This window comes from Leopardus geoffroyi, chromosome B3 (genome assembly GCF_018350155.1).
Source record: "Leopardus geoffroyi isolate Oge1 chromosome B3, O.geoffroyi_Oge1_pat1.0, whole genome shotgun sequence".
Classification (NCBI taxonomy): Eukaryota; Metazoa; Chordata; class Mammalia; order Carnivora; family Felidae; genus Leopardus; species Leopardus geoffroyi.
In genome coordinates this window covers 119,977,831-120,004,674 of record NC_059337.1, presented here as the reverse complement: position 1 = coordinate 120,004,674, position 26,844 = coordinate 119,977,831, and the positions used below count along the sequence as shown (strand labels likewise).

Below are 26,844 nucleotides of genomic sequence, written 5' to 3'. Positions count from 1 at the left end.
TAGTTTCCTGCAGATTGGTCTGGAACTGCTTTTCCTTCTCCAAATTACACACACATGTATGAGAAGTATACATCATTTACCAAATTTCCCTTAGATACAATGACTTTTGCTGAACTTAAGTCTATGGTAATTTGTACACCTGGCAAAAAGGTATTTTTCATAACACGTACCTATCATCTCGAGGTCGGCGTTCTCTATCAAATCGATCCCGGTCATAGTCAATAACACCACGATCCCGTTCTCGGTCTCTGTGTGTCTCTCGATCCCTTTTGAAATCTCGATGATCTGCCATGACATTACTTTGACGATCAAAATAAGGCTCACGGTCTCTGTCTCTATCATAACGATCACGTTGGCCTGCATGTTCTACAAAAACAAGTAGTACAAAGTAAGAGCTATATCCCTTTTCTGAAATAAAAGCAGAAAAGTGCAAATCTAACTTTAGAGCTAGTGTAAATTATTGTCCTAAATTCAACTTATGAATCTTTCAGCTATATTAAAGGGAGGCCCAGATAACCTTATCAAAATCACATCATAATTAGGTCCTAAAAGGTTTAAAAATACTGATCTCTCTGGGACTCCTACCTGTCTCAAAAGTTGATCTTTCAGGTAGTGGATCTGGGCGCAAAGTTATTCTTTCTCCATAGGGTATCTGTTCAACTTTATTAGTGGACATATCTGGTGAACCAAATCAGGGATAAAACACTGTAAGAATGAAGCCTAAAGAAGACAAAGCTGAAGCTCACGATTTCCTAAGAATCCCAAATACAAAGCTGTCACCATTACTCACCTCGGCCATGGCCATAATCAACAGTCTGCTGCACTGGGGGTGGTTTGGACATCGGTGGCAGACCCATAGGCATTGGGCCAGGAGGGGGGATGGGAGGGTGAACATGTGGGGGTGGTAACACTGGAGCAGATGGGATTGTTCCAGGTTCTGGTTTAAATTCTGAATTCAGTCCTTGTTCGTCATTTGTATCCCAGAGGCCATAGAAAGAATCTTCATCCCAGCGCTCCTGTTCCACAGCTGAAGTCTGTGGCTTTATTACTGGCGGAGGAGGTGGAGGTGGAGGAGGAGGCGGTGGTGGTGGTGGTATTGGGATAGGCGGCCTGGTCACAGGAACAGATGGTCTTGCTGGTGGAGCAGAGGGTCTTACAATTGTTCCTGGTGGTTTACCCATAGGAGGGGGTGGTCTATAGGCCCCTGGAGGCTGGAGAATAGGGTAAATGGTTTAGTGGAGGAGCATACCATCATGTTCTCACACGTCGGTAGAAATTAAAACCCGATTTTCCGTCCATACAAGAAAAAGTTCTTTTTTCTTTTTAAAACCTTTTTGTGTCTTAAAATACACCATTGGAGGGGTGCCTGGGTAGCTCAGTCAGTTAAGTGTCCGACTTTGGCTCAGGGTGTGATCTTGCAGTTTGGGAGTTCGAGCCCTACATCGGGTTCTGCGCTGATAGTACTGAGCCTGTTTGGGATTCTCTCCCTCTCTCTCTGCCCCTCTCCCACTAGCGCACCTTCTAGCTCTCTCAAAATAAATAAACTTAAAAAAATAATAATCAGGGGCGCCTGGGTGGCTCAGTCGGTTAAGCATCCGACTTCAGCTCAGGTCATGATCTCGCGGTCCGTGAGTTCGAGCCCTGCATCGGGTTCTGTGCTGACAGCTCAGATCCTGGAGCCTGTTTCAGATTCTGTGTCTCCCCCTCCCTGACTCTCCCCCATTCATGCTCTGTTTCTCTCTGTCTCAAAAACAAATAAACGCTAAAAAAAAAAAAATAATTAAAAAAAAAATAATAATCAAATAAAACAAAATACACCATTGGAGAGAAATATGCAAATCATGTATCTAATAAGGGAACTGTATTTAAAATTTGAAAAATTAGTGTAATTTAATAGTCAGAGAAATAATAGAAAAAAAAATCCACAAAAAATTTGGAGATTTCTCCAAAGAAGATACACAAATGGCCAATAAGCACTTGAAAAGACACTCAACATCATTAGTCATTAGGGAAATAGATGATGGTTGCACAGCTCAGTACATTTACTAAAAATCACCTAAAATGGGCAAATTATATGGTATGTAGATTATACCTCAATTAGGTTATCAAAAATTGTCCTCGACCTTTCGCTAGATTGGACTGGCTGGCTCCTGCCATTGCGGTGGTGACCCACTTCATTCCCATCCTTCTGACACTCTTACATCTGGAGATCTTCATATTTCTCTAAGTTCTTCCACCTCGATATGTAAACCTGGGCCTTTCTTATAATCTTGCTCTCTTTTTTTTTTCCTTCTACCTTCAGTTCAGCAACATGAATGTGGATCCAGTTCAGGCCCAGTGCCCTCCTTGCCCTGAAGCACCCAATTCTAGGGACTCTTCTCCAATGCCTGAGATTTATGGGCCTGAAGAAAATTATGCATCCTTGCATGTCATCTGCTGAGATACCCTACACAGAGACCGTCTCTCCTCTTCCTTCCTCCATGGTCTGCTTATTCAGGACAGCTTCGTTTCTTCCACCAGTCCCAGAGTAAAACCACTACCCACTTTTGTAGAGGAGAGCACAGTGAAGAAGGAAGATATGGCCCAGGGCAAGAAACAGAAGATCAGAACCGTGTTCTCTCAGACCCAGCTATATGTACTCAATGACAGATCCCAGAGACAGAAATACCTCAGTCTCCAGCAGATGCAAGAACTTCCCAACATTCCAAACCTTAGCTATAAGCAGGTTAAATCCTGGTCCCAGAACCAGAGAATGAAATGTAAGAGGTGGCAGAACTGGCCAAAGAACAGCAATAGTATGACTCAGAATGGCTCAGCAACTACAGAATACCCAGGCTTCTCTTCCTATCACCGGGGATACCTGACGAACACTTCTGGAAACCTTCCAATATGGAGTAACCAGACCTGGAACAGCCAGTCTTGGAGCAACCATTTCTGGAACAGTTAGACCTGGTGCCCCCAAGCCTGGAATAGTCAGCTCCACAACTGTGGAGAGGAATCCCTGCAATCCCAGATCCAGTTCCAGCAAAATTCTGTCAGTGACTTGGAGTCCATCTTAGAAACTGCTGGGGAAAGCCATAGTGTAAAATGCTTTATTAAATATTTTTTGATATTAGTTAATTAATTAAATATTAATTAATGTTACTTAATATTTAGCACTTTATTAAAGTGCTAAGCATCTTAGTACCCAGCAAGTAATAGGTTTATTCCCAAAGTACTCTGTGAACACACAACCTGAAGATGTGTGACATGATGAGTATATTATTCAATCTCAGTTTGGGCAGTGGCTGTATTACTTCTCTTACGATTTGTCTTTTAGGGTCCTGTATCTCTGCCTTGATATTGTATCCCATTATGCTTATTGTTTCAACTGAGAAGGTACGATTGGAATCTAATCGAAGAGGTTTCAGTAGCATTGGCTGCTATGGACAACATGATAAAAGATGCTTCTGGCTACAAGTAACTAGATATAACACTAATTTGGATATCTTTAGGTTCTAGAATCCAACTTCAAGAATAGGAAGTAAAAATACAAAGACAAATGATGAAGGATTACTTGTATTTTCTGAGTTTGTGAGGCTTTACTTATTAGTAACCTCAAATGTTATGATGAAGGGTCAAGCTATAATGTGCTTCATTGGTTTCCTCTGCCCCCTGTGTTATTTTACTACAACTCCTAATTTCTTCGTTATTCTAGTTATTTGCAGAAAGATGTTTTGTATTTTAACGTATCATGGTAATAGTATCAGTTTGGCTGGTTGGTTTATAGGTTTAAGTACAAATAAATAAAATACCCACTTAAAAAAATTGTCCTCAACACTATCACCCTCCCACCAATGTATCACCCTCTCTTTTTTCTCCTTAAAAAGTAGGGTGCTAGCCACTTGAGATATAAATGTCCCAGGCCCACCCTACATCTACTGAATTTCTGTAGGGGGAGATCCTGGCATTAATTAAAAACCAAAACCTCCATGAGTAATTCTGTTGTCTGGTTGACAACAGTAGTCTGTGGCAAGACTAGTACCAACACACAACATCAGCCCCAGGAAACAACAAAACAAAGAAACTGAATGGGACATTTAGTAACCTCTCCAAGAGGAAGTGCCACTGTCGTGTGCAATGTTTGCATTTGTCTTCCCAAAGCAATCACCGAATGTCAATAGAAATGTGTATTAAGGAGACAGTAGAATCTCTTGACAGATAGGTCCTATCTACTCAATGCTGAAACCCAAATGTCAAATTTTATTTTAATCTCTGCAAGCCTGATTCGAACACTCATTATCCTTTTCTCTTAGTTCGTTGTTTCTGGTTTGTTTTTCATTGACAGCTATTTTAGACCTTCGAGACCCAACAATATACGTTACTTACCTATTTACTCATGTATGGGCTGTACTTTAAGAACAAACTTTTTGGGTAACAAAAGGGATTTGGCCATTATGTAAGGAACATTGTTTAACTAGAGGTCACTACAACCCACAGTAAAAGACAAATGGTTGCTACCTAAGGGTAAACATTTGATTGTAGCACTCTAAAAAATTGCTAATATAGGACAAAAACTATGGTGTCTGGAGTACAGCTATCCAGACCTGTTCCAAATATCTTAAGAACTCTTCAGATTATGTCTATAAATAAAAGTGTTTTCTTTACACTACACAGTGAAAGCAATAGATACATTTGTAAAAAAAAAAAAAAAAAAAAAAAAATCCCTACAGTATTTATATGAGAATTACTATCTACAGTATATTAAGAATGGGGCGCCTGGGTGGCTCAGTTCGTTAGACATCTGACTCTTGATTTCGGCTCAGGTCATGATCTGACAGTCCTGGGATCGAGCCCAGCATTGTGCTGATAGCACAGAGCCTGCTTGGGTCCCTTCTCTCCTTTTTCTCTGCCCCTCCCCCATTCATGTGAGTGCTCTCTCCCTCTCTCTCCAAATAAATAAACTTAAAAGAAAAAGAGTAATATAAATTGGTAAGAAAAAAAACCTTACAAGTCAAACAGACAAATGGATAAAGGACAAAAATAGAATTTTTACAAGAAGAAATATGATATGGAAAAATACTCGTGTTCACTATCAAAAATACATATTAAAACATTTTATTAAAGCTACTAAATCGACCAAAAATATCAAGTAGCTGGTGCTTGCAAGGCTCTAGCATACATTTTATACAACTATTTAAATTTTTTTTTTTAAATTTTTTTTTTTTTCAACATTTATTTATTTTTGGGACAGAGAGAGACAGAGCATGAACGGGGGAGGGGCAGAGAGAGAGGGAGACACAGAATCAGAAACAGGCTCCAGGCTCTGAGCCATCAGCCCAGAGCCTGACGCGGGGCTCGAACTCACGGACCGCGAGATCGTGACCTGGTTGAAGTCGGACGCTTAACCGACTGCGCCACCCAGGCGCCCCATATACAACTATTTAAAAAAAATGTTTTTTATGTTTATGTTTGAGAGAGAGAGAGAGAGAGAGAGAGAAACAGTGTGAATAGGAGAGGGGCAGAGAGAAAGGGGCACATAGAATCTGAAGCAGGATCCAGGCTCTGTGCTGACAGCTCAGAGCCCAACGCGAGGCTCGAACTCACGAACCACAAGATCATGACCTGAGCCAAAGTTGGATGATTAACAGACTGAGCCACCCAGGAGCCCCTTTATACAACTATTTTAGAGAGCCATTAGCTATATTCCAGGAATCATTAAAAATGTCCTTATTCTGTAACTGAAATATCCTACTTTGGGATTTTGGAGATCTTAACATTTAAGAAGTTATCTATGGGACCTGGGGTGGCTCAGTTGGTTAAGCATCTGACTTTGGCTCAGGTCATAATCTCATAGGTCATAAGTTTGAGCCCCACGTCAGACTCTGTGTTGACAGTTCAGAGCCCAGAGTCTGCTTCAGATTCTATGTCTCCCTCTCTCTCTCTCTCTCTCTCTCTCTGCCCCTCCCTAGCTCACGCTCTGTCTCTCTCTCTCAAAAATAAATAAACATGAAATTTTGTTTTTAAAAAATAAGTTACCTAGAGTAAGAACTTGATACAAAGACATTCACTGAAGTTATATTAATAATAAGACTGAAGGATTAGAAGCAAATGTCCAACAGAAGTGGAAGAGTTTTAATAAATTATGCATCAAAAGTAATAAAGTATGTAGGAATATGAAAAATGTTTTTGACTTGTTAAGTGAATAAGGCAGAAATGTGGAACTATAATCTAGAGTTTCAACTATTTGCTAAGAGATACAAAGATAAAAGACCCAGTTCCTATTATTAGGAGCTCTGTTTAGAAGGAAAGACAGACAAGGTAACAGACAAAATACAATAGGATAATGGCTATGACAGAAGCTTGTACAAGATGTTACAGGGGTACATGTGAAGGCAACCATCTTACCCAAGGGGAAGAGAAGATACAAAGCTGACTTCTAAAAAATGAACAAGAATTAACTAGTTGGAGAAGAGGATAAGAGAAAGAAAAGAAACTCTAGGTTTAGAGAACAACATGTACGTGCAAAGGCATGGGGAAGTTAAGAGTCTGGCACACTCGCACAGTTGTAAGAAGCTCCAAGTGGAAGGAAGGCAGAGTGGAATGGAGGAGAAGAGCAAGTAATGGTAAGCAGAGGTCAAGCCAGCTCAGGAGAAACATAAAGGGTCATGCAAAAGACTTTAGATTTTATCACGTAAGCAGCGGGGAATACAGCATTCTAAAGCGAGGGTGCCCGCAACATGGTGAGATTTATGTTTTTAAATGTCCATTTTGGGGCGCCTGGGTGGCTCAGTTGGTTAAGCATCTGACTTCGGCTCAGGTCATGATCTCATGGTTTGTGAGTTCGAGCCCCACGTGGGGCTCTGTGCTGACAGCTCAGAGCCTGGAGCCTGCTTCAGATTCTGTGTCTCTCCCTCTCTCTGCCCCTCCCATGTTCATGCTCTGTCTCTCTGTCTCTCAATAATAAATGTTAAAAAAAAAAAAAAAATTAAGTGTCCACTTTGGCCAGAAGTCCCATCAGTGCTGCCTAAGGTGAAGTGTAGGGGTACAAAGTGGCACTAGAGAACTTTTTGGGGTGATAGAAATTTTGTTCTTCTTTATATTTGTCAAAACTCAAACTGTAGGCTTAAAATGAGTGGGCTTAAAGTGAGTTAAGATATGTAAACTATACCTCAAAATTTGATTCAAAAATACAATAAAATAATCACTCTAGCAGAATGGAGAATGGATCAGAGGAGAATGAGATGGAGAGATGAATTGGGATGTTTCTGAAATAATCTAGGCAAGAACTGATGAAGGACAAAACTGAGGTTGTGGGGAAATGGAGGACAGTATATTTGAACAATATTAAAAAGGTAGTAAAATCAATCAAAAGAATGACTGGATACGGAAGGGCAGGACACAGTAAACAGTTAAGGCTGACTTTCAGGTTTCCAGTTTGGGTGAGTAGGTGATGGTGAGGAGAAAGAACAAGGTTAATGGAAAATGCTACTGAGGTCCATTTTGAATATGCTGAGTTTGACAGGAGACACATCCAGAGAGAAACGCTGGAGGCAGACAGATGCACACACAAGTCAGGAGATATGATATGGGGAGGCAACATCATGGTGGTCATTGGTGACAACTATGTAATCTGTTTTGTGTTAGACTATGTGTTATGATGAAAAGGCACATTGAAAAGTGAAGAGTTAATTTCATGAAATGATTTGGGTTTTCCCTCTCATTGTGTTGTTATAAAGTTATTTGCATGACAACATTTTTAAAGGTCATCACTGGCTTAAAGGTAAAATAACAAACAACAACAACAATGAACGCAAAACAAAGGGAGAACCTGATCACACAAACCTTTCACAGAACTTTACTGCCTGAACTAGAGCATGATGCTTGATCCCTTCCCTAGCTGAGGAACCAGTAGCCCAAGGCAGTGGGGAGACTCTGAGGCTCACAGGAGGCGGGCTCATAAGGGGCCTCTGCACTGCCCAGATGAAAAACAGGACCATTTCAACAAAAGAGATTATTAGGAAAATTCTACACTTGTGTGAACATGAAGCCATGTAGCTCAGGTGTGCTTGGTGTATTTATCAAAACCTAGGGGGAAAAAGTGGCTGTCACACTTTTGACCACATTTAAAAGATTTTCAAAGGCCAATTACCATTAGCTTTTTACTTTTCCCAAATTTACATTAAAAAAATTTTTTTTAGGGGCGCCTGGGTGGCGCAGTCGGTTAAGTGTCCGACTTCAGCCAGGTCACGATCTCGCGGTCCGTGAGTTCGAGCCCCGCGTCGGGCTCTGGGCTGATGGCTCAGAGCCTGGAGCCTGTTTCCGATTCTGTGTCTCCCTCTCTCTCTCTGCCCCTCCCCCGTTCATGCTCTGTCTCTCTCTGTCCCAAAAATAAATAAACGTTGAAAAAAAAAAATTAAAAAAAAAAAAAATTTTTTTTAACATTTATTCATTTTTGAGAGACACAGAGAGACAGAGTATGAGTGGGGCGGGGGGTGGGGGGGGTGGCAGAGAGGGAGACACAGAATCCAAAGCAGGCTCCAGGCTCTGAGCTGTCAGCACAGAGCCCGACATGCGGCTCGAACTCACTGACCATGAAATCCTGACCCAAGCTGAAGTCGGACACTTAACTGACTGAGCCACCCAGGCACCGCAAATTTACATTTTTTATAGAGGAAATTTATACCTATTACAATGGGAAAAAAATCAAACAACATACAAACATACAAAGTAGGAATCATTTCATTTCCCGAGCACACGTTTTTCCATACCGGGTACATTCCAGGCCTTGAAGATGCATTCTGCAACCTCGAGTCCTGGGGTGGCAGATGGTCAGGCATCTGTGGCTCAGACCCAAAGTCTTTCATCTTCTGAAGCTGTTCTTTCTGTTCCCTGTGAACAAATAAAATTGCCATTGTACATTAAGGCATGTTTACTCCAGACCCAGTGACTACAACTGATATCAAAGACAAAGAGATCTTAAGAACCCTGTTCCAAAACCCTCTATGGTGCCCCCAGGGCATCTCCAGAGTAACACTCTCTTGCCTTTATGTAGCTAACTGACTAGTCTTCTACAACCTATAAATGACTATAAATTACTAAACCTATTCAAGGACAGGTTCCACAACCTGCCTCATTAGTCTATTCTAAAATAGCATCTACTGGTCACCTTTTTCTTTCATTGACCAAAAAGTTCTCTCACTATTTTCCTTGTTCAATACTCTCTCGCTAGGTGAGAGGTTGCAAACTGGTGGCCAAATACGGCCTACAAAGTTTCTTGTTTGTTTGTTTTTTAATTGGCTTTCTCATCAGTTTTTAAAATCTGAATTAGCTGCTGTTATTTACGAAGCAAAATATTTCACATATAAATTCAAATTGTAAAGAGATTTGGTAACAATGGGTCTATGTCCCCACATGCCAACAATCAGCTGACTGGAGTGATGGCCGTCCACTTTAGATGAAGCGGGTTGCTATAGTCCTCACCACACTCGGTAGAGTTACCCTGGCCCACTTTCACTCATTATAGTTACCTGTCTGGTTCTTGTGGGCACTTTAGTTTATGGCCCAGTGAGAGCTAATGTCAGTCTATACCTTTAAAAACAACACTTCATATTCCTAAAAAGGATTCATGAAACTCTTCATGCTTTTCTTGAATTCTCTGGTCCAATTCCTTCCTTCCTTTTTTTTTTTTTTTTTTTTTTTTGAGTTTTCCTTACAATGCCCACCATAAACAGGTGTACATCTACTACAACCTCTTTAGACTTTTTACAATTTTCTTCCTACACTGGATGTAGTGCCCCAAATGGACACAAACTAAGGGTCAAAAAAGTTTATTTTCTACCTCATGTAAATCATATTATGACTTCACACCAATACAACATAGCTTACTTGTATTCAACTATGATAATTCTTATCCATCACTTCATATATTTTAGTTATGCTTATGTTGCCTAGAAAGAGCTTAAAAAAAGGATGATGAAGAAGAAGCACCTTTTATCAAAAGGTTTTCTATACAAAGTAATAACGGATGAAAAGGAAATTTTAAATAGAAAAGGAAAGAAAACTTGGCAGTTTGGGAACACTAACCAGCTTGGTGTTCTCCATAAACAAAACAGATTTTAGAGCTGGACAGACTGGGTTCAAATTCTGGGTTTGCCACTGATTAGCCAAGTGGACTTAACCTCTCTGAGCTTTAGTGTCACCTGTGAAGCAGGGTATGTCTACTTATCATTGCAGGCCTTTGAGATAAAAGGATCTGAGACAGGAAGACTGAGACAATGTAGGCTAAATTATTAGCACCGTGCCCAGCACATGGTGGGTGTTAAGTTAAAGGCGTCTGTAATTTAAAAGTGAATGGTGTGGTAACTAAACGTTCTCTATCATGCTTTCCACATCTTCTTCATGAGTAATCTGGAAAAGTAAAATCTCTCAGAGCATATCTTCTATAGACAGAAATCTGTTGTGCTGCCTGAGGCACCGGATCTTTCATCTTTACCTACAGGGATTTTTCCTCATTGTACTTTTCTAGTCATAAAGCTTCAGTTATGATTTCAATCGGTACAATCCACAAACATAGACCAGAATTGAAAAATGAAGGAAACACAATACACTGGAATATGTCAAAACCTAACCATTAATTTATTTTCTCAAAACATTGCTCATTCCTAAGAACTTACTCAAAAAGCTTACAATCTATCAATGACTGCTAAATTCTTATCTCAGGACATAGTTGGTTTAGGGATTGAATGAACATACACAAAGTATTCAGTATTCAGTACAGTTCCTGGCACACAGTAAGCATGCAATGTTTCTTCTTCTTCTTCTTCTTTTTTTTTTTTTTAATTATTACTCCCTGGGAAGCATTAGATAGATACTTATACAGAGGTGATTTTAAATCAAGAAATCCAAATTTTATTCTCCATTTCACAAAGAAAATATTTGATTATGTAGAAATAAGTAACATCCTCAAGTAGAGATATCTGCTTTTAGTTATAAGGAAAAGATAAAACACCCCAGAAAGAAAGTATCAGCAGTTAGCCAAATCTGAGGACGCTTTCAGGTAAACCATTCGGAGCTTCAACAGAGGAAAAACCTTACAGCACTTTCCAAAGTTTTATCAAAGATACGTGAATATGAAGTCTATAAGATCTAATACCAAAGAACAAAATGCCTCCTGGGGAAAAAAAAGGATGTTACATATGAGCTCTGTGAAATCCAGAGCACTGGAGAGTTGAAGTTTGACACTGAAACATGTACAGGCATGATATGTCAGCAACACATCTATAAAAGCCAAGAATGGCTACCAAACTTTCACATTTCAGGACATAGGCTTACAATTAACACAGTTCCAAAATACATTTCCTAACCCTAAAGCAGCACTGAATGGCCAGAAATATAAATTAAAATTTACAAGAACTTGAAGCAAAACGATTCCATTCACATACATCGCATCACTTTAAAAAAGAGCAGTCTGAATGCGGTTTTGACTAAAAGAAAATCTTAAGTAGTCAACTTACCGAAGCATTTTCAGTTCTTGTGCAGCTTTCAAAATGATTTCGTGCTGCCTCTGACTGAGAACCATTACCCCTCCAAGGCCTTGGTCAGAGTCTAAGTTTGTATCCGACCCCATCATTTCAGAAGAATGATGTGAGGAGGGCATATGTTCCGCCATGGGGGAATGTCTATCCACATCAGATGGGTACCATCTGTCTGACAACCGTTCTCTTTCCCAGTCCATTCTGTCAGGGATATAATCTCGCTTTTCCCGCCATGTATCTCCTCTTTCTGGATACTCTCGGATCCTCAACTCACCCCTATCACGAAAATCTCGATCATACCCATGGTCTCGATTTCTTTCTTCTCTCCATCTATCATCCCGATATCTATCCAAAGGTGGAAGAGGTGGGAGGGGTGGTAAAGGTGGAAGAGATGGAATATCCCGTTCACGAAACTGTGATTCTTGTTCATCCAGTGGTCTCCCATAATCTCTGTCCCACTCATTATCCAAATTTCTATCATACATATCCATGGGTCTTCCAATCCGATCCACATCCCTGTCCAAGTCCCTGTCCATTTCCCTGTTGTAGTCCTCATCCATATCCTGATCTCTCTCCCAATCATCCCACCAAGGGCCTCGTCTATCTCCATCATGAGATCGAGATGGTGGTGCTGAGAACCTGTCCTCTCTGTTATATGGGTCTAGTGTATCATCTTGATAGTCACGTTCGCATTCTCTCCAGTATCTCTCTCTATCCCAATCATCAAGTCTTTCTCGTTCCATTGGAGCATTTCTACCATCTAATGGGAACTCTTCATGCCCTCTCTCTTCTCCATGATTCCATGGAGCTCTAGGAGGCTCATCTCGGTGATATGGATACATTTTTTCCCCACCATCTCCTGGTTCTGGTCTAAATGGACCTCTGTCACGACCAAAATCTGGTCTTCCCAGTCCCCTTTCCCTACTGCCAGGCCCTCGAGGTGGTCCCCTCTCCCTACTCCCAGCTCTTCGTGGTGGTACTCTTTCCCTACTCCCAGCCCTTCGAGGAGGTCCTCTCTCCTGACTGCCAGCCCTCCGAGGTAGTCCCCTTTCTCGGCTGCCAGCTCTACCCCGGTCCTGGCTGCCTTGCAGACCACCTGGCATTTTCTCCCGACTGCCTCCTGGCCTCACCAACCCTCTGTCCCGGCTGCCTTCTCCTCTGCTCATCTTCTCTCGACTGTCTTCTCGTCTACCCATCATCTTATCACGAAAGTCTTCTTGCTTGACCAACCCTGGGCCACGGCTGATTGCCTGACCTCGACCTCTATTTACTAGTCCTTTATCCCGTGTGTCTTCCATTCTGCTTTGCCCAGGACCTCTGTAAGATGAGCTGCTGCCTCGATTGCCTTCTAACCTATTATCTCTGTTATCTGGCCGAGGCAGCCCTTTATCTTGGTTGTTTTCTGAATGGGGCAGACCAATACCCAAAGGCTTAAAATCATTATCTGCAGTTAATGATGATGATGTTGTCAATGCTGCTCCTCCCTCCATCCCCCCTGGTTTTGAGGGAAAAGTAGATTGAGTAGGTACAGGTTTATTTGCAAGGGGTACAGGCTGAGTAACAGCTTGGGCTTTGTCCATTTGAGTCTCCATACTTTGAGAATTCTGGTCCCAATTAGAAGGCTCTATGGGCCCTTCCGAGACTTCGCTTTTAGGTGGCTCTTGTTGAGAGTCGCTTAGATTCTCATTTGACTGAGCCGCCTTGGCATCCTTTATATCTGCAGCAATGGAAAATGTAGCTGACTGCATTTTAAAATTCTTCTGCTGGTTACTATTGGTGTCTGCTAATGGTTCTTTGTTTCCTGAAAGAGGTTCTGCTTGTGACTTAGGTTGCTGCTGATGTTGCTGTCCAAAAGCTGGCTTGGGGCCTTTCCACTGTGGTCCACTCTGTCGAGGACTGAGGGATGTATTGGGGGTAATATAAAACTGAGATGCTGGCCCCCGGGGAATCATTCCCCATTTGCTTTTAGTGCCCTCTGTTGGGTGACCTTCATATCTGGGTCTTGGCCCATCGGGGCGATTTCCTTCAAAACGAGGCCCTTTGGGTCTCGGTCCTTCACACCTTGACCCTAAATCCTCAAATCTTCGAGGACCATCAAATCTACAAGTAAAACAAAAGATATTACTCAAGACAGTAAAGCAGAAAAAAAAATATTCTCCATGTAAGAATATTTAAGGCAATCTTGCCTTAGAATCTGTTTTACAAAAATGACTCTTTCAGTCATTAAATCCTGAGGTATCTATCTTAGAATCGGTATGCTAAAGTGGCAGTGCTCAGAAGGTCTTAGGACAGGCTTTGGAAATCATGTCAGTATTATTATCATCCACTCCAAAACAACTCCTGCAGCAAGTCACTGATACACTAAATTGTTAAAAAGCAATCATAAGTATTGTGACTTAGTAGACAGAAAAGCCCACTCATCTTAAATGGGGGAAAAAGTGCCACGGCTAACTCTGAGAGTACTTTCAGAATTAAAATATAACTCAAATCTAAGTAGGAAACAACTAACAAGATAATATAGGATGATTATAAATATTGTTGGAGCTAACATTATCACCTGGACTACTGGACAAAAATTCAAAAAGCCAGTAGCCAGCTATATCTTAAGAATGTGCCCTGATATTTTAAAGTCTGGACAGTGCCCTGACAATTTGCTACGGACCCACTCGCCCATTCAGAAAATATTTACATTCCTTGTCTGTCTAGCTATACTACACCTAGGGGATATACAAATAAAATGTCATCTGTGCCTCAAAGGGTTTACAATCAAGGAGAAAGAGAATCTAAGTATAAATAAATGCCCAAAGGTGCAATGACAGAAGTATGTATCTGCATACAACAAGGGCAACAGAGGAGCGGATGGTCAATTCTACCAGGGTAAGGGGGGAGGGGGTGCTGTCCAATAGAGGCTTTATATAATAGATGATGCTTAAATTAAGTCTTGAAAGACAAATTCTCTGAGTCTAGGCTAACAGAGTGCGTTGGAGATAAGGGAAATGGGTGGCAAGGACATCTAAGGTTAAGGAAGCATTATGAGGAAAGGCAGAGAAACACACACCAGCAAAGCAGTCTGGAAATGCAAACATGGCTCAAGCAAAGAGAGTAGGAAAGCTGGGAAAGGAGTGGAAAGGTAGGGAACAAAGAGATAAGGTAAAGAGTAGGCAAGAATCGAGCTCCAGAAGACCTTGTACACTCTGTGTGGCAGGGACTACTGGTGCTCCTCTAATATGCATTCCCCCTTTTCCTAAAGTATCTGAGCTTCTTCATTCTTAGCTGGACACAAAGCTAGCGAGACTAAAGATTCTCTTTCCCAAACTCTCCTGTAGCTAAAACTTGTAGACATGTTCTGGCTGGGCTGAGAGTGAAAATGACCGACAGCTTCTTCCGGGTTATAGCCTCAAAGGGAAGGGCACATCCTCCTCTTCACCATCTCCTTTTCATGCTGGCTCTGACATGGTGGTGAAACATCCTGGACCATGTAGATAAGGGCAATATACTAGGGGATGAGAAGTAACAAATCAGAAAGAACTTGGATTCTTGACACTGTAGAGTCATCATATAAGTGCTAAAAGAGAATAAGCCTTTAACTTATTAAAGCGTAGGACTTCAGATCTCTGTTACCACCAATGAATTAATTCAGCTGGGTAAGAAGTTAGGAATTACCTAATGAGACTTAGAGCCACTATAGATGGTCTGATTTTTAAAAGATTCCTCTAGCAGAAAAGTAGCAGATAGGTAGGAGAAGTTTACCGTAGGTTGTTTCTACAACTTGAGTAAGTTAAAGTGAAGCCTGTTCTAACGCAGTGACTGATATGAGGATGTAGAGAAGGAGATAAAAGTGAAAGATGTGAAGAAAGGTAAAATGGATAGGACTTTCTAACAAGTGAAATTAAAATGATAATAGAAAGGGAAAAATTTAGGACAATTCCAATTTTCCTGGCTTAGGCGACTAAATGGATGATGATGCCTTTCATGTTTTTAATGAGAAACAGAGAGTTTTTCTTTCATTTGTTTGGGAAATCAATGAAGAATGCTAAATTCAGTTTCAGGAGAATATTTATTTCCTATCCCTGTTGACATTAGGCTTTTTGCTGGTCTAGAAGTCTTAGTTTCAAAGGAAGAATGCTTCCATCAGGAAACACCACAGTAACTCCATTAAATTCAACTTGAGACTGCCACCTGGCTACTTGGGTTCTGAATAAACAGGCCAAGAAAGAAGTAACTACATTGGCTGGTAGTGATTGGTCCTGAGTTGCAAGGGGAAATTGGGTCACTAGTACACAATGAGGGTACGGAGGAAGATGTCTGGAACGGAGAGCCTCTAGAACACCTCTCAGCGCTTTCATGTCCTGTGATCAAAGTCAACAGAAAACTACAATAACTCAATCCAGGCAGGACTGTCAAGAGCCCAGACCTTTCAAGAATGAAGGTTTGGGTCACTCCACTAGGCAAAAAACGAGGACCAACTGAAATGCATGTTGAGAACAAAGGGACTATGAAACGTGTAGTGGAAGAATATAGTTATAAATACCAACTATGGTTACATGACCAGTTGCAGAAAGCAGGACTGTAATAGTTACAAGTATTTCTTCCTTAATTTGATACTATATGTTTAAATACATACACATGTATTAGTTAAATGTCCTTGGTTGATCGTTCTTTGTCATCCTCTAACATTAGATGTATTAATAATAGTTAATTTTATATCTCAGAATTTAATTTTTTTAATGTTTATTTTTGAGAGAGAGAGAGAAAGAGAGAGAAAAAGAGAGAGAGAGAGAGAGAGAGAGAGAGACAGAGACAGAGGGAGGTGCGGCACACAAACAGGGGAGGGGCAGAGAGAGAGAAAGAGAGAGGAAGACACAGTATGAAGCAGGCTCCAGGCTCCAAGTTGTCAGTACAGAGCCTGATGAGGGGCTCGAACACACAAACTGCAAGATCATGACTTGAGCCAAAGGTGGATGCTTAACCAACTGAGCCACCCAGGTGCCCCTATATCTCAGAATTTCAATTACAGAGTATCAAAGAGAGAACGTGAACCAGCTAGGAGAAGAATGAAGATTTTCCCAAAGACAAAAAGATGAAAGGGACTATATATCCTTTCCTGGGAAACAGGTAAGAATCTTTTTTTTTTTTTTTTTTAGTTGTTCAGGGATAAATATTTCACATCAGATGAAAAAATCTCTTTATGTCCCACCCTAATCAGAAACACATAAGGGAACTCTATGAAAGGTACTATAGGCTAGCCAAGTTGACACCACACAGAGTCATCACAAGGAATGTCAATATACATAAATTGACTATAAACAGAAAGGGGACCGCCAGCAAATGGTTTTTAAATTCTGGAAGACAAAGGGCAAACATGAGTGGTAACATATGCAAGAAGAAGCTGGAGTTTAGAATGCTGGTAGAAGGAGATACAATCAAAACGGGGCTGGTCTGCCCACAGAAACCCAGGGAGAGTCAGAATTCTCAGATACCAGAGGTGCTGGGGAAGGACAGGGGTAAGACTTGGGGCTAAAAACGTGTAAATTAAAATCTATATTCAGAACCATCAACTAGACTTTCTCTGGGATGAATGTCCCTATATTCTTGAATCCGAGGGTCCTCTAACATTGGCAGTTCTCTGCCCTACCACATAAGCAAGGCCTGAATCTGCTGACTGGGCGCATCAACAGTTGATGAGCGCCTCATATGCACACAGAGCTTCCAATTAGCTTGTCAGTGTCCCCTGCTCTTAAATATAAATGGACAACCAAGGATCACTAGAAACTTGAGGAATGTCTCCAAAATGGAAGGAAGAGACCGAAGGTAAATGGGTCATAAATCTGGAGAAAAAACAGAGATAATGCAAAAAACAGAAGATAACTTTTAAAAAACCCTCAAATAATATCCTCAGAAAGATTCATAATGAGATACGGTAAATATAAATCAAGAATAAAACTTGATCAGAACCAAGAAAACGGCACAAAAATTTAAAAATTCTCCAAATAAAATGCAATAAAAAGATTAGAAGTATCTCAGAAAGTACAATCAAATGAAAAAGAGACAAATATAATCAACCCTGCAGGTCCAAAAACCTACTAATGAGGAGTTCCAGAAAAACAGAAAACAAGAAAAATAAAATTAATGAAGAAATAGAAAGATTTAAGAGTTAAAAGACTCTAATTTTCAGACAGAAAAGGTCTAGCTTAGTAAATAATAAGTATAACTATTAAAACTAAACAAACAAAAAAACCACTATGAAATTTTGGAATACCAGGAGGGAATAAAGTTTCTAGCAATAGGGAGACATCATCTAAAAAGGAAGAGAATCAGAACAGTATAGCACCTATATTGACTGGCAGAAGAAAACAGAATGGTGATCCTAAACTTTTGAGGAATAATTATGTTCAACTTTACTATATAGTACATAAATGGTATTAAACAGTATGGTACTGGCATACAAACAGACACATAGATCAATGGAACAGAACAGAGCACCCCCAAATAAACCCATGTGTATATGGTCAATTAATTTATGAAAAGGAGCCAAGAATATAAAATGGAGAAAGGACAGTTTTTTCAATAAATGATACCGGAGAAGTGAAGAGTCATGTAGAAAAGAATGCAACTACAGTGTTATCTCACACTACACAAAAATTAACTCAAAATGGACTAAAGACTTGAACGTAAGGCCTGAAACCATGAAACTCCTAGGACAAAACCCAGAAAAACACCATAGGTGTAAGCTCCTTGACACAGGCCTTGGCAGTGGTTTTTTGAATCTGATATCAAAAGCAAGGAGAATAAAAGCAAAAATAAACAGGTGGCATGACATCAAACTATAAAGCTTCTGCACAGCAAAGAAAACCATCAAGAAAACGAAAAGGCAACCTACCGAATGGGAGAAAATACTTACAAATCTTATAACTGATAAGGGGCTACTGATCAAAATATATAAAGAACTCCTATAACTCTAGCAAAAATACAAATAATCTGTTTTTAAAATGGGCAGAGGACCTGAATAGACATTTTCCCAAAGACAATGTACAAATGGTCAAGAGACACATGGAAAGAGACTCATCATCACTCATCAGCCAAGAAATACAAATCGAAACCACAATTATCACCCCACACCTGTGAGAATGGCTGTTTTCAAAAAGGTTAGAAATAATAAGTGTTGGCGAGGATATGGAAAGAAGAAACCTTGTATATTGTTGAGGGGAATGTAAACAGGTGCAGCCACATGGAAAGCAGTATGAAGGCTCCTCAAAAAAGTAAAAGTAGAACCCTCAGATGATCCATCAATTACACTTCTGGATATTTATCTGAAGAAAACAAGAAAACTAACTTGAGGAGATATATGCATCCCATGTTCACTGCACATGAGTTATAACAGCCAAAATATGGAAACAACCTAAGGGTCCATCAATGGAAGAATGGATAAAAAAACTGTGGTATGTGTATACATATGTATGTATGTGTAACACAGACACACAAACACATGAATATTATTCAGCCACAAAAAAGAATGAAATCTTGCCACTTATGACAATATGGATAAACCTTAAGGGTACTATGCTAAGTGAAATAAGTCAAATACTGATTTCTCTTATACGTGGAATCTAAAAATAAATAGATAGATAGATAGATAGATAGACAGACAAACAGATAAAAGCCAAACTCATAGATACAAAGAACAGATTGGTGGTTGCCAGAGGCAGGGGTGGGCATAGGAGAAATGGGTGAACTAATTTTGTTTTTAGTTTAAATAAATTAAAAAATTGTAAATGCTTGACTTTAAAGTCTATACCCAAATTATAATCAAGTGTGAGGTTAGAATAAAAACATTTCAGACACACAAGACTCAGACAATTTGCCTCCAAACCACAATTTCTTACTAAGTTACTTGAGCATGCACTCTGGGAAAAAGAGGCACTAAACCACAAACAGGAAGCCATGACATTCAGTAAACAGTGAATCCAATCCAGGAGGGTAATCAAGGGAAATGCTGGAGTAACAGCCATATGGCAGATCTTGAAAGCAACCAAGCAGCCAACCCAGCCAGGTGAAAAGCAAGAAGATGCATAAATATGGGAGAGAGATCACCTCAAGAGAAAAAGAGATGGTGCTTTTGGGACTAGGGTTGGAGAATTATTTTAAAGATTTTTCAAGAAGACAATTGGAAATTCTAGAAAAGTCATTACACTAAAGGAAATATAATTATAACACACTGCTTATCTCTACAGTGAACATTGTTTACTTATCTAAAAACAGTGACACGTATTAGACATACGGGGTTAGAGTAGTGGAAGAAGCAAATCTCTGTTAGAACTGGGAGTAAATATATAACGTTTAAAATGTGGAAGTTCAAGAAAGCAGCAACATATTTTTTAGTGATAGGAAGGTAACTACCAAAAGAAACAGCTAAAGAACGAAAAGATGTCATTAGAAAACACATCTAGGGTGGCTTGGGGCAGTGGCTGGCTGTTTTTCTTGATTTCTGAAAACTACGTATGTACCACTTTGATAAAAATGTAAAATGAATTTAAGTGACACAGAGAGATTAGCCCTAACTGGGAGAAAGAAGAGCTTCTTCTGAGACTAGAAGAAGAAAGATGAGGATAATAAGGTAAGGTAAACACAAGGGTGGGAAGTGAGTTTCACTGGGCCTGAAAGTCTCGATTTCCTCTGGGAGGCAGGAATCTAAATTAAAGATACAAAGCGAAAGAAAAATGTTTGTGGAGACAAGAGTGCAGATGGTCTCTGCACAGCAGTGAAGGCTTGGCACAGCTACTGTTGGGCACAGGGACAGGAGCTGACTAGAGACTTATCAGAGGACACACCACAATACTAAAGAGGGAGACCACTTATTTACTTATTTAGCCATATATGATACTGTTTCAGGGCTTGTGAGGGTTTCGTTCCATTTCTTGAAGTGCCATTTATTAACTCAAAGTGCCTGGAAAAACACCTTAGATCATTAAAGTTGTGTAAAACCATCTGCTTTGGATTCAATTCAGCAATGATCAGTTCATGAAAGTGCTAAGAGGAGACTATTCTCCACAAGGTAGAGTCAGTAAGAACCCTTGTCAACTCGTTACCTAATATTATAATCAAATTTTGAATATAAACAAACTGCCTTCCTAACCAATTTGTGAATGCCTTGAGAATTTCATCCATAACTGAGACATTCCAGCATAAGTAACAGTTACTGAACATCTGTCAGGTACTATGTTAGTGCTGGAAATAAATGGATACTTAACTCAAGGAGTTCATAGTCCAAGGGAAGAGTGAGACAGGTAAACCAACAATTTAATTTACTTAAAACTTAGAAAATAACTTGATAAAATGGAACATGACGGCTGGCCTTGTTTACAGAGGTATCCCCTTTGTCTGACTCACCAAAGGATTTCAACACATAATTACTGAAGTGTTCCCTGCACTAGGAATTAGTAAAGCAAAAACTGGCAGGAAAGGAACTCTGAACAAAGAGAAGAGCACATATACAGAATGGCCAGAGGGAAAGATAAAGGAAGCAAGAGGCACTAAACAACGTACAGATAAGGAAAAGAGAACATGGTGACAAGGTTGTAAAAGATCATTAACTCACTACTGCAAGCCTCATGCCTGCACATATAATATGCAATTTCCATGACAGGATAGGGTACTTTGCTTTCAGATTAAATTGCTGATCAACAGCCAAGGGTCATCATTTTATTTTTATTTGGGGGGTCAGAAAAAAACCAACTGAAATATACTTTCAACACTACATATAAATGGCAATTATTTATCAATACTGCACTTTCAAATTTTCAAAGTTCAAGGATGTAACAAAATGTTAGACTATCAAAACCTTTTGTATTCATGAAAGAATTTTAAAGCCTTTGGAATAAATATATTAAGATACTCAATTTTAAAATATGCACAAAAATTAGCCATGTTTACATTAATACAATGAAATGCTATGACCTTTTTAACATATAAAAACATTTGAAATAAAGTACAAACATAGCATATATTCACTAAATACAATCACAGAAAAACACATGTATTGCCCATTGGTTAGATGAAAAGTAAAACAAATATTTGGTGTTTAAATATTTAGAAAATTTGTATACAGTTAGGTATTTCATAAACTTCTAAAAAACAAAAACCCTAAAGCTAGGTATGAAAACATTAGAGGTATGTATAAAAATTTCACGATTTAACATAAAAAATAGACCCTAAGTGGGTATAAAAACTTAAGAGGTATGCGCAGAAATACAAATGTCTTATTATCACGATATTTACATAAACATACTCAAATCAGCTGACCATGAGAATTACAAAATATTAAATTCTGGAGTCAAATTCCTGCCCTTTTAGTTTTCATGCGAGATGATTTTTCTAAGTATTTTCTAATATGCATAACTAAAACCCTAAAGTCAAAACTCTCCCTCCAAAAAGTAATTGCTATAAATAGGAACAACCATGGCAAATGGAAGCACAGAGTAAAACTGTATTGTTTACAGTCCCTTGCTAATCCAAATAAGACAGCTACAGAATAGAAGAGGTCCACAATTATAATCCGAAAACCAATCAAAAAGTATGTATGACCAATCAGGAGCCTAGATATTACAAAGATGTCAATTCTTCCACAAAATGGTCAACAGATTCCATGCAACGCTCATCAAAATTCCAGCAGGTTTCTGAAAACTGACAAGCTGATTCTAAGCATTACATGGGAAACAGAGAGGACCAAGAATAATCAAGACAATCTAGATCAGGGGTCAGTAGACCATGGCTCCAAGGCCAAATCCAGTTAAGAGTGATCTTTTACATTTTTAAATGTGAAAAACAAAAGGAAGAAAGAAAAATAAGTGATAGAGACCAAACATGGCCTACAAAGCCTAAAAATACTTACCATCTGGCCATTCACAGAAGAAGTTTGCCAACCTCTGATCTAGAAACACAGAACTGGAGGACTTACACTAAGAGGTATCAAGATTTATTACAAAGCTACAGTAATTTTTTTAAAAATCTTTTAAAAGTGTTTATTTTGAGAGAGAGGGAGCACGAGTGGGGGAGGGGCAGAGGGAGACGAGGAGAGAGAATCCCAAGCAGGCTCCCTGCTGTCAGCCCAGAGCCTGATGCAGGGCTCGATCCCATGAACTGTAAGCCAAAATCAGGAGTCAGACACCTAACTGACAGCCACCCAGGCGCCCCTAAAGCTACAGTAATTAAAACAGTATGACACTGGTACAATGATAGAGTCTAGAAACAAATCCATACATATGGCCATTTGACTCACCATGAAGAAGACAGCATGAAGTAGTAAGGAAAAGATGGGCTGGGGTCAACTAGACAGCCATATGAAAAATAATAAACCATGATCCTTACCTCATACCTCATTAACAAATAAATCAATCCTATACGGATTGTTGATTTAAAAATAAAGGGTAAAACGAGACAGAAGATAAAATAGGATAATATATTTATGGCCTTGGGGTAAACAAAGATTTCTCAAACAGGACACAAAAAAGTACTAACCATAAAAGAAAAACGGATCGATAAATTGGACTGCTAAATTAAAATCAAGAATTTCTATTAATCAAAAGACACCACGGGCGGCTGGGTGTCTCGGTTAAGCATCTGACTTCAGCTCAGGTCATGAAAGCACAGTTTATGCATTCAAGCCCCACGTTGGGCTCTGTGCTGACAGCTCAGATTCGGATGCTGAAGCTCTGCTTCGGATTCTGTGTTTCCCTCTCTCTCTGCCTCTCCCCTGCTCTCTCTCTCTGTCTCTCAAAATTAAATAAACATTAAAAAAATAAAAAATAAAAAGACACCAGGGGCATCTGGGTGCTCAGCTGGTTAAGCCGTTAAGCATCTGACTCTTGATTCTGACTGAAATTATGATCTCAGGGTCATGAGTTGGAGCCCTGCATTGCATTGGGCTCCTTACTGGGTGCTGGGCATGGAGCCTGTTTAAGATTCTCTCTCACTCTGCTCCCCCATCCACCTTGCATGTGCACACACACATGCACACTCTCTCACCAAAAAAAAGAAAAAAAAGAAAAGACACCATTAACCCTTGGGGTTCCCTCTGGGTTCAGATCCTAGTTTTAGAACTGTTATTTTTTTTTTTTTTAAGGTTTCGTTTGTTTGTTTTGAGAGATCACACGCACGTGTACACAAGGTGGGGGGGAAGGCAGAGAGCGAGGAAAAGACAGATAATCCCAAGCAGGCTCTGCACTGTCAGTGCAGAGCCCAGTGCTGGGCTCAAACCCACGAATCATGAAATCATGACCTGACCAAAATCAAGAGTCAGATGCTTAACCAACTGGGCTACCCAGGTGCCCCAAGATCTGTTTGTTTGTTTTTTTAATAGTTCTATTATACTCATACCTGTCAGAGAGGCTAAACTCAACAACACAAGAAACAACAGGTGTTGGTGAGGATGCAGAGAAAGGGCAACCCTCTTACACTACTGGTGGGAATGCAAACTGGTGCAACCACTGTGGAAAAGTGTATGGCAGGTCCTCAAAAAGTTAAAAATAGAACTACTTTGTGATCCAGCAATTGCACTGCTAGGTATTTACCCAAAGAATACAAAAATACTGAAACATATTCAAAGGGGTACATGCACCCCAATGTTTATAGCAGCATTATCAATAATAGCCAAACTATGGAGAGAGCCCAAATGTCCAAAGGTCCATCAATAGATGGATAAAGAAGTTGTAGTGTGTGTGTGTCCATATAACAGAATATCACTCAACTATTAAAAGAATGAAATCTTGCCATTTGCAATGAAGTGGATGGAGCTACAGAGTACCATGCTAAGCAAAATAAGTCAGCCAGAGAAAGACAAATACCATATGATTTCACTCATATGTGGAATTTAACAAACAAAACAGACGAGCAAAAAGAAAAAAAGAAAGGCAAACCAAGAAACAGACTCAAATACACAGAACGAGCTGATGGTTACCAGAGGGTAGGTGGGTGCGGAATGGGTTAAATAGGTGATGGGGATTAAGGAGTGCACTTGTGATGAGCACCGGGTGGTGTATGAAAGTGTTGAATCACCACATTGTACACCTGAAACTAATATTATACTGCATGTTAACTAACTAGAATTTAAATAAAAACTTTTAAAAAATAAAAAATAAACAGCTCCATCATAAGGACTGAAACTTTGTGACTTTTCTCTCATAGGCTTCCCCAAGAACAAAGAAAATTTACTCCTTAAAAAACAGAATGAAACTTACATTATCTTGCAATTACTATATGGGTCCATTAGAACCTTTCATAAATCTAAGACACATTATGGGATCCTAAGTGACTTTTTCTCTGAATCTTAAAGTATTCTGCAATTTCCTTACCCTCAAAATCATTACTCATCATTACTTATCAATTATCCCCACCTATGCTAAAGAAGATTAAAATACAAAGACAATGAAGGAATGATGGACTCGCCTAAAGATGAGGCAAAAGTGAAATAAGTTGTCACCTCACCCCGCTTTGTATTGCTCAAAATATTACAGCCTACTTTTAGACTTCACTGAGTACAATTGAGAATTAAAAATTTTTCATTTCCTGACTATAACAGCAGAGAAAAGTGAGAGAGAAAGCTGTGTCCAAATCAAAAAATAAACACAGAGACAGAAGGACTCTACTAAGCTCTAATAAAGATGTGACATTGATCATGTAAATAAAATCTCCAACTGTAAGTCCTCAGATGACAGTATCCTAGATGAATATTCTCAAATTCAAGATTCGATGAATGAACAATATATTTCTAAGGACAGAAAGGAAATGTAGTACTATCATCCACATAGTTATTAAACTGCAAGGATGTCACCACATAATATTTTGTGCCAAGAACCTGGACCATTCTGCTTTGCCAGAAGAATAAGTGACAGGATTATTTCATCTTTTATGTTTATGTTTTGTGCCAAAATTTACCTGATGCAGGGTTTTGCTCTTCTAAAATTTTTATTAAAATTTTGAATAAGCAGTTTTTCACTATCCCTTTGTTACTTCTGTACATTATTTGTAAAATTACTTTAAAATTTCAAAAATAAAAATGGCCCACTGGATCTAGGTGATACTTTTTTTGGCATACTGAAGATAAGAAAAAGGACTGCACAATGAGAAAACAGTCAAGACAATCTAGACACAGGATGCTATCTCGTGTACATAAGGAACTCCTACAAATCAGTAAGAAAAAATCATAACCCGATAGAAAAATGGGGAAAAGATTTCAATAAGCATCTTGTTAAAGAGGAAATCCAACTTAACAATAATCAAATGGAAAAAGAAGTTAACCTCATTTGTCATCAGGGAAATACAAATTAAAGCCATAGTACAATACCACTAGACATCCACCAAGATTACTGTAATTTAAAATTTTAATAATACCAAGTGTTGATGAGGATGCAAAAAACAAACAAACAAAAAACCCCAAAAAACTGGAACACAAAAAACCTGCTGGTGAGAATATAAATGGATACAATCACTTTGGAAAACTGTTTGACAACATCTACCAAAGCAGGACCGCACATACCCCATGATCAAGTAATTCCAATCCTTTGTATATTTCTAAACAAAATTAAATACACACACACACACACACACACACACACACACACACACACACAGATGCACCTAAAGGGACACATACAACACCAAAAGACACAAAGCAGCATTCTTCATAATAACCAAAAAACTTAAATGACTATCACTATGAAAACAGATAGACTGTGGTAAATTCATACAACAAAATACTGTAAAGCAATGGGAATGAACAAACTACAGCTACACAAACATGGATAAACCTCACAATAACATAATGTCGAGTGAAAGATGCTAGACTCCACCGAGTATGTACAGTATGATTCCATTTATACAAACTTCAAAAACAGGCAAAACTAATCTATGGCATAAAAAATCAGTACAGTGATTATCTTTGGGGCAAGGGAAAATCAGAAGGGGCATGAGGAGGACTTTTCAGACACCAGTAATTTTTATTTTTTGATCTCAGTACTGTAACATGAGTGTGTTTCCTTTGTCAAAATTCACTAAGCTGCACACCCAGGATTGTGCACATCTCTGTATGTTACTCTTCAATAAATAAGTTTTACGATTGAAAAATAAAAGGTTCTAGGAAACCAACATCCACTGACCTAATAGATTCTTGGAGCAGGGCAGTCTTCTAGAAGACTTGATGAATCCAACAATACACACACATACACACAATTTCAAAATAGCTGCTCCAGATGCTCAACAATGTAGTATGATATTTACACATGATGCAGGTCTATCACTTGCCTTTTGGAAACCTTCAGTTTTTTTAAACAGCAGC

At 39.3% G+C, this 26,844-nt stretch overlaps 1 protein-coding gene and 1 pseudogene across 3 annotated transcripts in view; one reads left to right on the top strand and one right to left on the bottom strand.

Annotated features, from left to right (window-relative positions):
- Positions 1-26,844, bottom strand: part of YLPM1 (YLP motif containing 1) — a 76,205-nt gene that overhangs the window by 32,303 nt on the left and 17,058 nt on the right. For all 3 annotated transcript variants that reach the window (XM_045448249.1, XM_045448251.1, XM_045448250.1), the window contains exons 5-9: positions 11,496-13,616; positions 8,751-8,871; positions 791-1,211; positions 586-678; positions 171-366 (exon numbers count right to left, since the gene is read on the bottom strand). In XM_045448249.1, the coding sequence (XP_045304205.1) occupies positions 171-366; positions 586-678; positions 791-1,211; positions 8,751-8,871; positions 11,496-13,616 (2,952 nt within the window). The remainder of the gene's footprint in view (positions 1-170; positions 367-585; positions 679-790; positions 1,212-8,750; positions 8,872-11,495; positions 13,617-26,844) is intronic.
- On the top strand, positions 2,312-4,516 carry LOC123582035 (annotated as a pseudogene).